The sequence below is a fragment of the Cladophialophora yegresii genome, assembly GCF_000585515.1.
Source record: "Cladophialophora yegresii CBS 114405 chromosome Unknown aczIN-supercont1.3, whole genome shotgun sequence".
Classification (NCBI taxonomy): domain Eukaryota; kingdom Fungi; phylum Ascomycota; class Eurotiomycetes; order Chaetothyriales; family Herpotrichiellaceae; genus Cladophialophora; species Cladophialophora yegresii.
Genome location: NW_006913047.1, coordinates 1,900,283 through 1,916,283, shown reverse-complemented (window position 1 = coordinate 1,916,283; position 16,001 = coordinate 1,900,283). Strand labels below are relative to the sequence as shown.

The following is a 16,001-nucleotide window of genomic DNA, read 5'->3' as shown; positions in this document are numbered from 1 at the left end:
GGTTGTGTTTGCGGACGCTGATATGGAAAATTCACGAAGGGTAGGAAAATCACCGTTGTCTCCGCCTGCAAAACTTTGGTGGGGTTGTCAGTAACAGGCCGCCAAGGCGACTCGACCCGCCTCTACTCCGCCAGTCGGAGCACGCGTATCGCACTACGCCCCCCTTAGCGTACGCGTGAACCTTCGAATGTTCTGTTTCCAGCTTCCGCAATAACATTGACGAGGTTGGATATTTTGAGACGTCGGCCACTTTTCCCGCTCGTCTTGCAACATGCATTGATGAGAAGGGTATGGGAGGATCTCCTTCCTAGACGGTCCTCATGTCCACGGACAAGTCAAGAGCTGCACGCGCTTGTGCGTCATGTCGACGACTCAAGACACGTTGCTATGAAGCAAGGACTGCAGGTGCACCGTGCCTGCGTTGTGAAAAGCTTGGCACTCAATGCTCCCTCGCCTCTGAACGACCGTTGAGACATGTAAATGGGATACCTCCGAACTTTCCAGGCACTGCGCAACCGAGCAACTCGACGGACGCCAGGTCTGTCATAGGGATGAGTACCTTGGGACCTCTGTCCAACTGACATACTACAGACTTGCGCGACTTGAGAAGGCTGTGGGGACTATAGTGAGCCGATTTGGGATCGCACTGGGCGATGACAACGCCTCGGGGCTCACGCCGTCAGGTCCGTCGGAAGCCCACCACGCCGAGGAACGTAACGAAACGAGGGATACAGCATCCGCGCCTGTCTTTGTTATCAGAGACCTTGCTACTGAAATCGGTGTTGAGTCTCCCGATGCCATTCGCAGTGCGCGCTCAGGAGCGGAAGGTCAAGATTCCGATCTCATTCGCGAAGGCATCTTGTCGAGCCAGCAGGCCTCAACACTACTGGCCATGTACGGATTCTTTTTTGCAGCTAGACAGAAGTCCCCTAACATGGCTTCACAGATTCGCCGAGCATTATGGCCGTTGGGTATTTGTTGACTCCTTCAGCTCACCGGAGGACCTTTTGAAGGAGACCAGAAAGTCACAGCTCCTCCTAAGCGCTTGTTGCCTTATCGCTGTCCGACATACAAACTCAGATCTCGCGCTCCTGTTAGCACCAGAACTTTTTGAAAAGTCGAAAACTCTCCTATCTAGTGCATTACTCTCCACACCGCAGACTTTTGACTTCTTCCAGGCGGCCGTTATCCTCAGCATGTGGTCGACTACAGTGGGACAAGTGCCTTTGAGTATCGATAGCTGGTTGCTAAGCGGGTTTGCTATTCAGCACTGCCTTTCTAGCGATATCTTCTCGGAAGTCGTCAATGGTGCGTCTCGGGGCACTAACCGGAGCATGGCTGCATTGAAGCTTTGGAATCATCTCTGCTTGGTCCACTTACAGTAGGATTCCATGACTTTCAGCAACCTTGGACTCAAGGTACTGACTTTGATAGCTACTCGGTGGGCACCAGGCGCAAGTCAGTAATAGGTCGCGGTCAAGTTGACCGGTGTCGAGATATTCTGGCCTCAGACAGTGCAACAAATTTTGAGATGCGGATGGTTGCAGAAATCCAACTGTATTGGATTCTCTATGAGAACTGCTGTTTGGGCGATGTTGATCTTCCCAAAGCTCAGTCAGCCTTGCAACAATGGAGGCAGACCTGGAAGCTCGTATTAGGTCTGTACGAAACCCGCAATCAGGGTGATCCGCGGTGTTAATGGTTCTCTTTAGATCAGCCGCGGTCACAATTCCTCGAGATGGGATTCAGCTTTGCACAGCTTCTGGCCTATGATCAGTCCCTCAAGGCTCGGTCTGCCAGAGTCCGTGAAAGCCTATTGAGCGAGATGGTTCGGCTGTCGGCTGCAATCATTTCTCTGGCAATGACAACCGCTGACGACCGCACAAAGCATCTCTCAGACCACATCTACCACATGATCACATTTGCAGCTGTCACACTCTGCAGATTATTGCACATGTACGACGAGCAGTTGGCTCGTTCGCAGGACATTGCAGAGCTGGACGCGCTGATATCGAAACTCGTGTCTTGGCTAAAGTCGATAGGTTTGCCCTGCCATGCTGCATTTACGCTGGGCGATATCGTCGACGCTTTCCACAAAAAGCTCCGCCCAGCCGCCAGGCCATCGCCAATTACCTCGGAAGAGAACAACGCATGGGCGGATTTCCCATTCTGGGCTAATTTCCCGGATATACTCGGACCAGATCCGATGAGCACGGGAAACTGGGATTTTATACCTGATTGGGAGCCGTTCAATGACAACAACTTTTGATGTTGGAGATTCTGATATGTACGGTCTTATGATGGAGAAGAGTTTCGCCCCCGCCACTACTTGCCGCCGTTGTATCTCTTCTCCATATACCGAAAGACTGGGAAAGCCAGTGCGGAAAAGGCAAAAGTCAGCTCATGCCCAATATTTGCGCCCTTTGTTCCGATTAACGCGGCGATCGGAGCCGTATACCAGGCTGTCTTCATACCAAGCGCGGCACCCAGGAAACCGAATCCAAATGCTCCAATGGCCGCCCAACCGAAAGGGAGCAGAGCTGGCTTGTCCCAACTTTCCAGATCATAGTTGCTCCAGCGGCGAAATCTGAAGATGATGTGCTCCTCTGCAACAACGACGAGATGGATGATCGTCCAGTACCCGATGATACTCAAGAACGTCTGGAGTGTGTCGTCGAAAAACTCGGCGGCACAGGCGCCGACGATGATGGCCACAACAAACCCGAATGTCACGAGGACGATCCGAGGAATGCGTGCGGCCCATGGACCAAAGTTCTGTGCATGCATGGCAAAAGAATAGTTGTTGGGAATGTTATTCTTTCTTTCGTCAGCTATAAGTCCCTTGGGTTGAACCTGGCAACTTACCGGAATGGCACTCAGACCAGCAAGAACCAGAAGGAATTTTCCGAAACCCCCAGCAGGCTCGAGGGCCAGCTTGAGGGGACCACCAATCCCACTCTCTTTGAAAGCAAGTTTCCATTCGGGGTTGACCGCTGTGCCAGTGTACAGCGCTGCACCAAGGATCTGCACAAGAATGGTCGGAACCGCGATTCCCACATAGGTTGCGATGAAGATCTGTGCTCGAGACGTGTTGACTGGCATTCTGACATTATAATCGGCAGCACAATTGATCCAGGAGACGGCGAAAGAGAAGATGACCGCGACGAAGGAGAGTGCAGAAGCTGCACCGTTGGCACCAGAGGGAGTTTTGATTGCATTTCCCGAGAAATGCGAGGCACCGCAGCCTGCGGTGACACACCAAACCACGAACGGCGGGATCCAGAGGTAAGCATCGAGTTGGTGAATCCAGTGAATGCCAAGGGCACAGATAACCCAGACCGTCGTGCAGATAATCACGACTCCTAACCAGGTGGGGCATTTACCGTCAGAAAGCGCGTTGAGGACAGATGCGCCTGAGATCGAATTGACTGCGTTCCAGCCTGTTGTGGAGACCATTGAGAAGATCACGACGAGGAGATTGCCCCAGTATCCGAAGGAATATCGTCTGCCTATGTCAGTTCTAGGGTTTTGCGGACTACTGTGGGCTGCTTACGAGAAGGAAGTCATACGGAGCCCAGTCAGCCCAAAGCCAGCGGTCCAGGCCGGGATCATGCAACTCACGAGGTTGACGACCAGGATGATGACGAAGCAGTCCCAAAACGACAAACCCATGGCACCACCAACGGAGCCAACATTAAGAGTCGCGACCGCCATATTCGCACTCAGCCTGACCTTATGAGCGAACGGGACACAGGATGAAGAGTGGACTAACGTACCAGAAGGTGCAAGCATTCCAAACCTTGCTCGTATTCTGCTTCCTTTCCTCCTCGGTCACGCGCTGGATGCCCCTTGTCTCCACGGTCAAAAGGATGGATCTGAGCCATGATCCCGAGAAGGGCTTTGGGCGCAGTGCTTTCTCTTCGATGGAATCCTCGATGATATCATCACACGACCGGGCTTTGCTCGCCGGCGCCTTATCGCTGGTGTACTTGTCCATGACGATCGGGTTTGAAGTTGAGCTGTTGCGAGACTGATACTGTAAGGATTGTTGCTGGTCATGATGAACCTTTACAAGGGTATCAGCTTTCTTTTATGCTTGCATCCTGGCAGCACCTCATCGCTGCCTCGTGAGCACGCAATCACCATGTTCTTGGTGTTGGCAAGACTATCATTATCACCTGGTACGGCATGCCGTGGGGCCAGATAGGGAATTCCGTTATCCTCCTCGGCATGCCGCAGGCACGGTATCTCGAGGCCGCTTGCCGCGGTCTTGCCGTAGGCGATTCCTCAACGCAATTGGCTCTCCACCATGGCACAATCGCAGCCCTGCATGGCGACGCCCAAGCCTGCCGCAGGTCCACTCCGATAGCCACCGTTCTGGCGGCGCCCCTCCTGGCGCCTCCCGTGGCATTTCTTGGTATATAACAACAGAAATCCGAGCCTCTGACACTTCAAGAGCCATGAACACAGATCAACCCAGTATCCAGCCAGCAAAATCCGTTCGACTATGGAGCAAAGCACTCTTACCCGCCGAGGCGTCGGTCTTCGAGGTGTTGATCACAGCCAGGTGGCGCCCGGCTACCTACTTTATACCCACCTTACCAGCCCCGGCACGGTTCGACTGATTGCCAATGATGGTATGGAAGTCCACCGCTGGAACCTTCCCTATCGGCCTGGCCGTCACGCTCGCATCCTTCCTAATGGCAATCTGGCATACAATGGGGCTCACCCTGATGCACCGAGACTGTTCCCTATGTGGCAGAAATATCGGGGTGGTGTCATGATGCAAGTCGACCCTCGCGGCAAAGTCATCTCTGAGCATCGAGACTCTCTGGCACACCATGACCAGCACCACCTCGATAACGGACAGCTGCTGTACACAACCGTGGAAGCTCTCACACCTGAGCAAGCTACAACCATACCGGGCGGCATCTCGGGCTCAGAGGCACCAGACGGCAATGTCTTCGCGGATTGCATCAAATTGGTAGACCCCGCGGATAAGGGGAAAGTTCTATTCCATTGGCGCGCCATCGACCACCTCGACCCGGAGAAGTTTCCCCTCCATCCTCACTTCGCCCGAGAACACTGGCCCCTAATCAACAGTGTCCAATTGCTCAAGGATGGCAATATCCTTGCCTCGCTTCGAAGTGTCTCAGCAGTCGTCGTCATCAGCCGCGAGACCGGTGAAATCATGTGGCACCTCGACAGCACGGTCGTAGCCCAACAGCACTGCGCAAGCGAACTCGATGATGGCAGTATTCTGATCTTCGACAACGGCACATTCCGATACCGAGAGAGCTCGACCTATTCCCGCGTCATCCAGGTCGACCGGGCCACCAAGAAGATAGTCTGGGAGTACCGCGACCGCTCTATGCCCAACGCGTTCTTCTCGCCATTCATGGGCGGCGCTCAACGACTCAAGAACGGCAATACTTTGATTACAGAGGCCGTCTTCGGGCGCATGTTCGAAGTCACCCCTGCGGGACAGATCTGCTTCGAATATGTAAACCCTCATTTTGCGGATTACAAGCAACTGAACGCGCCGGAGCTGGTCGACATTGGGTTTGATTTCCCTGCGAATGCCGTATTCCGAGCGTACAAGTATACGCCGGAGGAGGTGCCTTGGTTGCAGCTGCCGAATTGAACGGAGCGTTTCGTGGACGTCACTTGAGTCAACAAGATCTGAGCGAGTAGACAGTGCATGGGAAGGCGCAACAGCGTTGGTCATGGTCAATGAATTCTGTCAGTCACGTTGATGAGCTGTGCTCGATTCACCGCCCTCTCTTCACATTGAAATTGGGGTCGGATGCATGAACTACATTGCATACCTCTGACGGCTGTCATACAGTTGAGCTTACTCTTCGCGTGCAGTGTCATGTGCCGTTGACTTGCATTGGTGTTTGTTGTCCCTTTACCTTCCCATGCGTTGGCCTTCATTATCTGTTCACTTTGCCTTTCACCCATTTCTTGTGCCCCTCCAACTCACCACTTCAGCCTCAACTTTTACATGCCTATTATTGTGGTTTGGGAGTTGCTCGCCATATCTTCTTCTCTCAGACACTGGGCGTTTTTGCTTTTGCGCGACCATCAAGCACCGATATCTGACACCCTTTCGAGACATAGCGCATTGTACCGGTACTCAGCTGCATGACCTGGCTTGAATGGCCCGGCCTAATCAGACCCAAGACCTCGAACTCGCCGACTCAACAGAAGTCTCATCGACTCTTCCGCCGAAGTTTCTCAATTCAACGCTGTTGCAGCCAGTCCTCACTCCTCACTCATCGCCGCCTTGCCCCAAAGCTCCACGAGTAACAACAACGTCCCCACATCAGCAAATCACCATATGAGCGCATTCAGCATGGCTTCCGGACACCACCTGTTTCTCATCGTCCTTCACCACCTCGTCCTCCTCATGGCGGAGTATCCTGCCATGGCCATCGCCAAACCTCTCCCTTCGAATATCGTCGAGATGGCGCACAAACCTGGAACCTGCCCCAAAGGCTACACATGGACAGTGATAACACCGATCTCCGCGCTCGGCGCAACGTGCTGTCCCAAGGGGTATACAGGCGAGCAGGCGAAAATACTGGGAGACCTGGCCGGCGTATTTTGTTGTCCTGAAGGTCATCAGCAGGTGCCTTGTAAGGAAGGGAGAAGGAAGATGCCGAGGACGCCGGAGACGTGTCCGAGTCCTGGCAAGCTGGTAGGGGCGTTGTGTATGGAATATTACTGGTGAGGATGAAGGCGGCAGGGGCCTGACGTGTACCATGACTGGAAGGGCCTTGCTGCCTTGACGAGCTGAAGGTGCGAGGGTGTGTAATCCATGGAGTCAAGGCTTGATGGGGACGGAAGGGTCTTGGTGGGTTGTTGTCAAAGTGTAGAGAGATGGGAACAAGAATGAGCCCGGCATAGAAACGAGGCGCAGCGGTATCGAAGGGCAAGGGTACTCTTCGTGTCGCATTGCGACATCCAGTATCGCACAGATGCCTGTAAGTGGGGTTCGCGATGAATGATAGTTCTCTTCCTATCTCCGCCTCCAGCGCAAGCATGAAAGGCCCTGCCCACTTCTTCCACGTAAAATTTCCGGGTCGTCGTCACGGGCTCCTCAACCTCGACGGTGGCACCCCTCTCTCTCTCTGCAGCACGATCTCTGACCTTTTCAGGGCCACCCTAATCGCATGATCACTCTTGAAGATCTCATCAATCTCCTCGAGGCTCCGGCCCTTCGTCTCGACCACCGAGAAATACAAAACCACTCACTGTGACACATGCATGACCAAGAAGACGGTATACGTCTTCCAGCCGATTTACATGTTTCTCCGCAAGGCGCAATGGCCATTGTCAATTCCAGGAAGGGACTGGGCACTGCCGACAAGGAATAGCATCAGCCGCGTCGAGCTGTATTCTCGTCTTTGCAATGCCTTAGCTACGTCCTTGTCCGAGCTGAATTCCGATCCCGGCCTTCTTTGATGCTTGAGACTGTAAGAACCAAGCCACGTCTCCACCGAGCAGTAGGGGTCCGAAATTCCAAGTGTCCAAGTGTCTTTGTTCCTGGCGCCCAACCGTTATCTTAACCGCAGCGCGCCGCTGGATGATGTCGCTGGTGCCCGCGATATCGACAAAAGAGCAAGAGACACAACATGACAACAGATGGCCACAGCGCTCGCGACGTCGACAACATAGTGCTCCATCGCCGCCGCGTCCACCCGATGTGATTGTGCTGTTGGCGCCTATTGCGCGCCACAACCTCCCTGGCGCTGCCTCCTGAGCAAAGATTGCCATGGCAATGCCCGGCTTGCTTGGAGTTCGGCTAGGCGGTAATTTGAAGAGATGGGCTCTGCATACCCACCACCCGACTGCCATGGGGGGTTTGGAGGAGAATTGCTCTTAACATCCTTTCGGCGTACCGATGGCCAGATTTCCAGATTTTGTCTCGTAATTAGGGCGGATCGCACGCCGTGTGATGGAGGGTGTGAGAGTCATGGCCTTGTGCTTCGAACTCCATCCTCGAGGCGAAGTCTTGTGAAATACTGTATCCAATCGCTGGAGGCTGCAGGGTATGAGCAACAAGTCAGCGTCCGGTGGGAAGAGAAAGGGTTGTCCAAGGTAACATGCGTCGTGTCTCCCCATTATGTTGCCAGTCGAATCGTGATGCCATTATTGTCTGAGTGAAGGAAAGTGCCATCTTTTGTCCTGAGGTCGCTTCCAGTATTCACTCTAATTGCAAATTTTGTTTCTTTGGAAAGTGAATTCGAGATAGACATCAGAGCATCACTGGGAAAATGACTTGCACTTCCTTTTTAATTTTTGAATCCCATCTCACTTGTACCTTCCAGCTCTGTCGCAACGTTTAGCATTGGATACTCCCCTGATGGCGCAGACAATGAAAGAGAAGGAGCTCTCGAGCTCTCCATTAGCGGCTCAAACACCACCAGAAGGCTCCTCAGCTGGTGGTAGCAGCATTTATGACGACATGGATCCCTTTGTTGATGAGCGGCTGCACGGCGAAGACCCATCATTGCGTCGTGGCCGATATGACGAACGAGGGTTTCTGATCGGGTTCGAAAATTCAACAGCGTACACTCAACCGAGACCTGCCCCATCGCCCACCAAAGGCCGCAATCCAGTGCTGACAGCAGCTTGTTCGCCACCTTCAACCCCTCCGAATGAGCCTCTTCCTCTCCTTCCTCTGCATCAACCATTGATCGCGGTCCCCTACCAATCGACCCTGCCGTGGAATTCGGAGCCGCCCTCGATTCTTCCAACGACTCCATTCAAGCTTAGTGAAGCATATCGAAATCGTTGCCTGAACCAGTGTCTTGGCCGGAAATCGACGAGCAGGAAAGGCCGATATAACCTGCAAGGCTACTGGCTGAGCCGGCGGACTTTGAGAGGGTTCGGGCAGCAGGAACAAGAAAGTGGGCTGCAGATGGCTGTTGTGAGGGAAACCGAACAGTCAAGCCCGTCGAACGACTCTGGAAGGTCGCAGCCTCTTTGGAGTCGCGTCAGAGACAGCGTACGCCGAAGCAACACTCTGACTAGACTGAGTCTGTCAAATTCGTTCCAGGAGCTCGCCAGGACGGCAGAGCGTATCGGCTATCAGCCGCCCTTCTGAATCAGCCGGACTCAATCTGTGGTTGCCAACCTCTTGCGGGTCCATCTGACTTGGATCCTGGGCTCAGACTGTTTCGTCCTTGTCATGATTTCCGAAATGACTCGCCTGGAGCTCCGCCAAGTTGAACCTCTTGAGGGTTTCATATTCGCTCCCAACCACACTCATACCCACGACATTTCGGTACACATCCACGAGGATAAGCTTGTCGTAGCCCTTTAAGTCGACCGTATGCTTGCCCAAAGAGGCAACGCTGTCTGCGACGGTCCGGATCACCTCGTCGCGGTTGATTTTATTGTTGTTGCGGATGGTAGGGCGGATAGCAAATTTGCATGGTGTTTGGGAGGGGTGGACATTGCTCTCGGGATGTTTCTCGGTGTCTTCGGCTTCGCTCTCGACCCGAAAGTGCTTGGGCAGTATCTGGCTGCAAAGTGTTTTGAGGCCCTCATTCAGCGTCTTTCTCATCAGGCTAACTGGACTGAGTCGCCTGATGTACCGACTTCGCGGCCTAGATTGGTCCCCATTTGAGGCAGCCAGACAGATCTTGCGTACAACTTCAACGGGGTCAACTGGGGATTTTGCTGGAAATCGGACAAAAGAGACGCAGGGTATGTCCAGCGTCACCAAAGAAAGGTGCTGTGACGCGCCATCTGTGCTTGCACCATGAGGCCGTAGAGAGTTCAGCTCAGCAGAGATATCGGCTTCAATATCCACTTCCTTCTCGGTGGCGGTCGCGGTGTGATCCTCATCCGCCGGCGCCGCACTTGAGCCTGCTTCCTGCTCAAAGAACTAGTGGAATTTAGTCAACAAGCACCTGTCACAGCGCGACAGGGCGTACCTCTGCAAGTAAGTCTGATAGTTCTTGCAAGCATTTCTTTTCCTGACCTTTGTCGCTTGTGACCAATATCCCGACATCACCACTGTGGATTCCGGACGCGCTGATTGTGGCTCTCTGTCGGTAGTTGGGTCTGCTGCGCGGGTGATTGGGACTCTGTGCCTTCTGTGCCGCCCACTGGTCCTTGCCGGGTTTCGAGTTTGGAGGTATTAGGCCTTTGGTGGTGGTCTCATTATCCATCTTTACTCTTTTCGAAGGTCGCCCTTCAACACCTGTTGAGTTCATCTTCTGCTCAAGGCTGCATCATAACTCTTGCAGGTCGGCAGATGAGGGACGTGGAAGGGAACAGAAGGTTCGTTTCTGGATTTATTGAAGGAGTTGGAGGCGGATTCTGGAGGAAGTCAGCGAGATCTGATGTCACCGACGTCGTCGACGCAAAAGTGGAGCAATTGACGCGCCCGTCGCCGAGAATCCGACGGTGCGTTTGTGGAGCTCAGCTTCTTCCCGCCTCTTCCAGGCCGTCTACTCCTACCTCTTTTTCTCTCGTTCTCGCTCGAGTGTCACTATTGCTTTCCTGGATGGCCATAACCCCCGCTGGAGGATCGGCTCTCCCTCGTGGCCGTCGGTCGTGTCATGATGATACTTATCCAGCTGCGCGGCGCTCTCAGGTGTCGGGTGCTGGCCCCGTGATGGCCTGGCTTAAGCGCCTCGTCGCCCGAAGTCAAGCGAGCCCGCGCATGGTAGCACAATCGAAGCCACATGGTCGAGAGCTTTAAGGCCATCTCATGCTTTGCTTGATTGGTTTAATGTGTTATCCTATTCCCGAAGAAGCTTCAACGAAGCTACTTCTTGACACTGTTTCTGCTTCAGGCCCCTGCATAGAAAACGTAGGCCTCGGCCTCTGGCTCTTCGTTGCGATACGGCACTATGCATACACACAGATATGTATCAAGCCTCGGAAATCAGATCCTGTTCTGCCAGCATGTCTGCCTTCTCAGGTGTTGATCGCTTCGCTCTCGTTTATGCACACATATGGCCTCACTCTTTGGTCCCAGGAACTCCGCCCGAACGACCAGGATGGTACCGAACGGTGGACTCGGTGGACTCGTTCGCCCTGGAGGCAAGGTCATGGATCAGACAAACACAAGAGTCGATTGCAGGGAGGTACAGGAATTGGGTTCCGCACGTCCGCTCCTTCGAATATCAAGCGGTTGTGGATCTTCGGTAACATCTTCAGCTCAGTATTCTGTTATTTCAAGTCTGGGAAGCGGTGATGGTCCTCCAACTCCAAGGACACCGACAAACCGACGAAAGTACTCAGCGGTAGCGATTGTGGATGTTGCATGTCCACCAACAGCTTCACGCTACAGTTCTGCCGTACCCGACAAGATGTTGTTTTCACCACCACAAACGCCTATCAGTCCGAAGGACAATTCACTTGTTGCCGAGCTCCCGGGTTCACTTCTTCAAGCAAGCCAGGGATTTCAGCAAACAAATCCCATCTCGCCGCCTCCGCAGCTTCGACACCTGCGTAGGGACACTGACGAGTCACTACTAAGTTCTGTCCCTTCGCTTTCTGCGTCGGTTTCCACAGAAGAAGGCACGATGGACACCTTTAGGCATTTGACGACGAGAAAACACGACCGATCTAGGAGCGACATGCCGACCTCGTACGCCATCGGAAGTCGCACCCCAGCAATTACGAAGCCGTTCGCAGTGATGACCATTGAGGAGTTGCTCAATACTCTTCCTGACTGCGACTCCGGCATGATATCCCAGCACTGGCTCCCTGCTATGCGCCTGCAGATCGAGAAAATGATCGGCGTGCTCAATGAAGCATCCAATCTTCAGATAGAGAGCAGCGTCGATCAGGTAACCTTGAACAGCGTAAGTGATATGGTTTCCGGGATTCTTCGCGCCGCTGACCTTTATTAGGTGCTCAAGACTTTCTCCGATCAGATGCGCGCCATCACTGCAGAATACCGCAAAGTTGTCGAGCAGGCCGAGTCACTCGCGCAGCGGGATGGCAAGGCCAACAAGGAACGCGTCAAAGACCTAGAAGAACAAGTTGAAGAGGCACTGGAACTGATGGTTGCGAAAGACAAAGAGATCGAAGAAAGAGACCAGCGGGTTTCGGAGCTGCGAAACACCGTCCACGAAATCGCACGTCTCCTGGGCACATTCATTCAGAACAATCTTCCCAGCTGGGTTGACACCATCAACGAGCCACGCACTCAGCAAGTTCTCCGTATCATAGCCGACTACACGCGTAATGACCGCCCGGATTCAGTCGACTATCTCCGCGTCCCTGAAGAGACCCTCGACAAGTATGCGACCGATCTACACGAAGCCCGAAATCTCGTCGTCGAATACCGTAAGGTATTACATGGACAGTCCGCCATGATCAAGGATCAGTCTCAGAACCTCGACGCATATGCCGTGAAGTATGAGAAAGCCGTCAAGCTGGTGCGGGAGAAGGACCATGAGCTACTGCTCATGGTGCAGCAGAACGACCATCTGACCAAACAACTGCAGGAAAATCAGAGCGCTCTAGCTGAGAGCCAGATGACTGTCACAGAGGCTGAGGTGATGAACCGACGCTACGAAGAGCTTCGTGGTAACATGGAGAGCTTGAAAACCGCACATGAGCTTGAACTCGATCAAAAGGACGCTGAGATTGCCAATCTCCGCCAGAAACTCGGCAGTGCTCGTGAGGAAGTCTTTGCACGACGCGAGGACGTCAAGAACGTCGTCGCTCAAACACAGGCAATGCTTCACGCCCAGCCGGACCCATACTCTGCCGCCGCGAAGAGCAGCAACACTTCAAAGGCACTGAGGTTTTTCGGCATGGAGAAGGACAAGTACAAGAAGGGAACCATACCGGCCAGTCAAAGCACACTGGGACTGTCATCTGTCGACGCCAGGTATTCCTCCAAAGAAGTGGCACTGGGTGTCAGCAAAGAAGCTCTCCAGCACCGACCTTCGCTACAGTCACACACAAATCAGCATTCAGCACGCACCACTCCCAATACTCCCATCGACAGAATGCAGGGCTCAGGTGATCCTGCCTGGAGCGCAGCTGCCAACCAAGGTCCGCCCGACCCTGTTGCCCCTGCTCCACCACGTTCAGGTTCCCTCGGATATGGTAGTAGTAATGCCACATCTCCTGTCTCTCCCATCAACAAAGACAAGCCTCTGCCAGCAGATCCTATGTCCATGTCGCAGCTCGCAACAGCCCGTCTGGCAGGCATCACATCGTCTATGGAAAGTCCGCTGCAAGCACAGATAGCATCGGACTACCTGAGTCACGGTATCATGGGCCAGACCTCGCAGACGGCACGACGAGTTCTAAGCAGAATAACCGAAGTCTCAACACCAAAATCACGTCAATCTCAAGGTGAAGATAAGGGTTCGAGGCTAGAAAGTGCTCACGAGGACGACGGCTCTGATCATAGCGTTGCAAGCAGTGATCGAGAGGTCTATCGCAAGAGCATTTGCGCCCTGGACATGTTGAACTCCTCCTGCGACCTGCCTTGTAGTGAGACAGACCCTGATATTGAGCGAATCATGCGTGGTGCCGGTATTACTGGTGGAACAGGCAGTCCACCGGCTCGTCTTCGAGACTCCGGTCGGCACCCTGCAGCTACTTACAGTAATAACAACTGGCAGGAGAATCACCAAGATAGTGGCCAGGACGTACGCACCGGCGTGGCCCGTGTCCTCCACCTGCGCGCAGGAACCCGCGATCTTCGACGTGCGGGGGTTTCACACGTCAGCGACGATGGTCATCACGCTGGAGCGCGGGATGGCGAAATCGGTGCAGTCGGTCAAGGACGAGCTCAGTCCCAGCCTCACCTTGTCCGGGACCGCGACTCCAGTGGCGACTCCACGCAAGATCGAGGGGAACGATTCACGAATCCTGCCCGCGAGAGTGTAGTGAGCACCGGGTCTTCTGCTGGCTACCATACTGAGGACTCGGAGCCCAAGACTGTCGCGCAGATGTATCATATGAGCGGCCGGCATATTCGTGGATGACACCAGACCGATTGCGAGCAAATCTGAAAGGGGTGCTAAAGGTTAAGCGAGGATAAGATGACATGGGCAAGGACATGGACTTGATTGTTGTGGTGGTCAAAAAGGTGCAGTGAAGATGAAGAGACATCAACTCTTGCAGGTAATGAGTGCTGAGATTGTCATGTCTGTCCCTGATAGCGAGCAAGGAAGCGAATGGCTCAGAACGAGGGCTTATCAAGCCTTATGGCTCCGAGCTGCCTAGGATGGTTTCTTGGATATCAATCACCCACCCATAGGGCACATGGCGATCTGGCTGATTAGACATGATGACGGGATGAATGAACGGATGACTATCGAACATGACTCAACGATGGGCAAGATGAATTCGAAAATGTATTGCGCACACCACGCTTCCTAACGTATCGTCCTAAAGCCCTCAAATGCCTCGACCAGAGCACATGTAGACTAAGAACTCAATGCGATAACAAACCCCCGAGACATCCATAATTATGACGAACAGTCACGACCTCGCACAGTTCCGTGCTCCCACTAGGAGCAGATAATGCGTTGTTCATGAGCCACGACCGAACGGCGTCCATGTGCTGAGTCATCTGGTGTGGAAAACCCTAGAAGTCGACATGTCGATAAAGAGAGTTCCCAGAGCGAAGGTACGATACAAGATCTGCAGGGTACGCAGTGGTACAGCCTTAGCAGGATGGTCCTGAGGGGGACGAGCCGAGGGCGAAGACAACCATGCATGAGGAACGCAGGCAATAAATACAAGGCATGTACTGTATTCATTCAGAGACTCCGTCTGCGTAGGCTATATGTTATGTAGCTTTATTGGGTCGTGTCAGTGTCGATGTTGGTTCTCATTCGACTACCATCGAAGTCGGAACCGCAACCGAGAACAGAATCGAGATCTTTGATAAACTCCTGCGATTCAATGGTCTCACAGTCTGGAGTGCGGAAACCTCCCCTCTCCATCCGCCATCCAGACGGGACGGACTAGTATTCTACTTTTTAGAAGTCCAATAAAGCTCCACGTCGTCGTCGGCCGGGCGGGCTGCCTGGCGCATGCTGGGTCTTGCTTTCGGGATAATATCTGCATCTGTCGAGATACCGTACGGTGTATATGCACCCTCGGCGTGTTCGCATAACGAAGTACTATGTTGTGAAGTATCCGTGGTTCTGAGCTGTGTCTCGAAGCGGCCTGGTGCTGTTTGTGGCGGCGACGCTTGCAAAAGGGTCCATCCTTCCCATCGTCCATGTTCCATCCATTTGTGCGAAACAGATCCTCGACTACGGCACCGAGCCGCATTGACTGGTGGTGGATCGCACGTTCGCGCGTAGTTGGTGGTACCACCGGCCTGACTGCGGCCCAGACATGATATTGGTCCGTAATCGAAATGGAAGCCCGCGGCGCGCTGATGGTCGGTGTACCAAGTAGGCGTTGCGCGACGAGGTCAGTTCACTGTCAGTCTGCCCTTCCTGCTGTCGCGAGGCTGGGTGGCGGTATTCTAACACACTTTGTCTAGTTCAACTATAGTTGAACATCTCTTTTTAAGCATCATCGAATTCATCGAGTCGGCACGGTCTGATGTTGTCCCTCCGTCCTTGGTGGCGCCGCGTCCATCTGCTTCGGCTTCATCGACTCCAACTCGATGTCTCCCTTCTTCATGCCAGCAGCAGGGCGGACAGAAGACGATGCCACGAAACTATCGGACAGGCTTCGAATCTGGGGCTGCACGACGCGGGAGATGTTATGGTAGCCGTTCTGCGGGACCTGGATGAGGAGATTGTGCAGGCAGGAAAGGATCGTGGTCATGAAGCGGCCCATGTTGGCTCGTTTCTGGAGGGAGGGTTCGAGGTAGAGCACGGAGTCTGTTGTCGGCATACGACCTGCTTGTTCGGACGGGGGAGTGACTTGATTGTGGCTGTTGGGTGACAGTTCGGTGCAGGAACGGCAGCAGATTGGGGGATGTGAGAAAACAATCGCAGCCAGCCGCTGAGAAGAGAAGCCCCGCTGTGCCCGTCGCA

The 16,001-nt window shown here is 53.7% G+C and overlaps 7 protein-coding genes across 7 annotated transcripts; 4 read left to right on the top strand and 3 right to left on the bottom strand.

The window, feature by feature from the left end:
• Nucleotides 1-320: 320 nt before the first annotated feature.
• A1O7_04404 (uncharacterized protein) lies at nt 321-2,269 on the top strand (the record flags this gene model as incomplete). Its single annotated transcript, XM_007758415.1, has 5 exons — nt 321-538; nt 592-894; nt 947-1,381; nt 1,435-1,658; nt 1,713-2,269. The coding sequence occupies 5 exons, from the start codon at nt 321-323 to the stop codon at nt 2,267-2,269; spliced, it is 1,737 nt and encodes a 578-aa protein (XP_007756605.1).
• Nucleotides 2,270-2,325: 56 nt separating this feature from the next.
• A1O7_04403 (uncharacterized protein) lies at nt 2,326-3,997 on the bottom strand (the record flags this gene model as incomplete). Its single annotated transcript, XM_007758414.1, has 4 exons — nt 2,326-2,817; nt 2,866-3,505; nt 3,554-3,727; nt 3,777-3,997. 4 exons carry the CDS (start codon nt 3,995-3,997, stop codon nt 2,326-2,328), a joined length of 1,527 nt encoding a protein of 508 aa, XP_007756604.1.
• A 510-nt stretch (nt 3,998-4,507) lies between these two features.
• On the top strand, nt 4,508-5,644 carry A1O7_04402 (uncharacterized protein; the record flags this gene model as incomplete). Its single annotated transcript, XM_007758413.1, has 1 exon — nt 4,508-5,644. One exon carries the CDS (start codon nt 4,508-4,510, stop codon nt 5,642-5,644), a length of 1,137 nt encoding a protein of 378 aa, XP_007756603.1.
• A 2,727-nt stretch (nt 5,645-8,371) lies between these two features.
• On the top strand, nt 8,372-9,115 carry A1O7_04401 (uncharacterized protein; the record flags this gene model as incomplete). Its single annotated transcript, XM_007758412.1, has 1 exon — nt 8,372-9,115. The coding sequence occupies one exon, from the start codon at nt 8,372-8,374 to the stop codon at nt 9,113-9,115; it is 744 nt and encodes a 247-aa protein (XP_007756602.1).
• A 63-nt stretch (nt 9,116-9,178) lies between these two features.
• Nucleotides 9,179-10,187, bottom strand: A1O7_04400 (uncharacterized protein; the record flags this gene model as incomplete). The annotated part of the gene is made up of 2 exons (XM_007758411.1): nt 9,179-9,901; nt 9,951-10,187. 2 exons carry the CDS (start codon nt 10,185-10,187, stop codon nt 9,179-9,181), a joined length of 960 nt encoding a protein of 319 aa, XP_007756601.1.
• Nucleotides 10,188-11,666: 1,479 nt separating this feature from the next.
• Nucleotides 11,667-13,982, top strand: A1O7_04399 (uncharacterized protein; the record flags this gene model as incomplete). Its single annotated transcript, XM_007758410.1, has 2 exons — nt 11,667-11,834; nt 11,883-13,982. 2 exons carry the CDS (start codon nt 11,667-11,669, stop codon nt 13,980-13,982), a joined length of 2,268 nt encoding a protein of 755 aa, XP_007756600.1.
• Nucleotides 13,983-15,540: 1,558 nt separating this feature from the next.
• On the bottom strand, nt 15,541-15,858 carry A1O7_04398 (uncharacterized protein; the record flags this gene model as incomplete). The annotated part of the gene is made up of 1 exon (XM_007758409.1): nt 15,541-15,858. One exon carries the CDS (start codon nt 15,856-15,858, stop codon nt 15,541-15,543), a length of 318 nt encoding a protein of 105 aa, XP_007756599.1.
• Between the last annotated feature and the right edge of the window lie 143 nt (nt 15,859-16,001).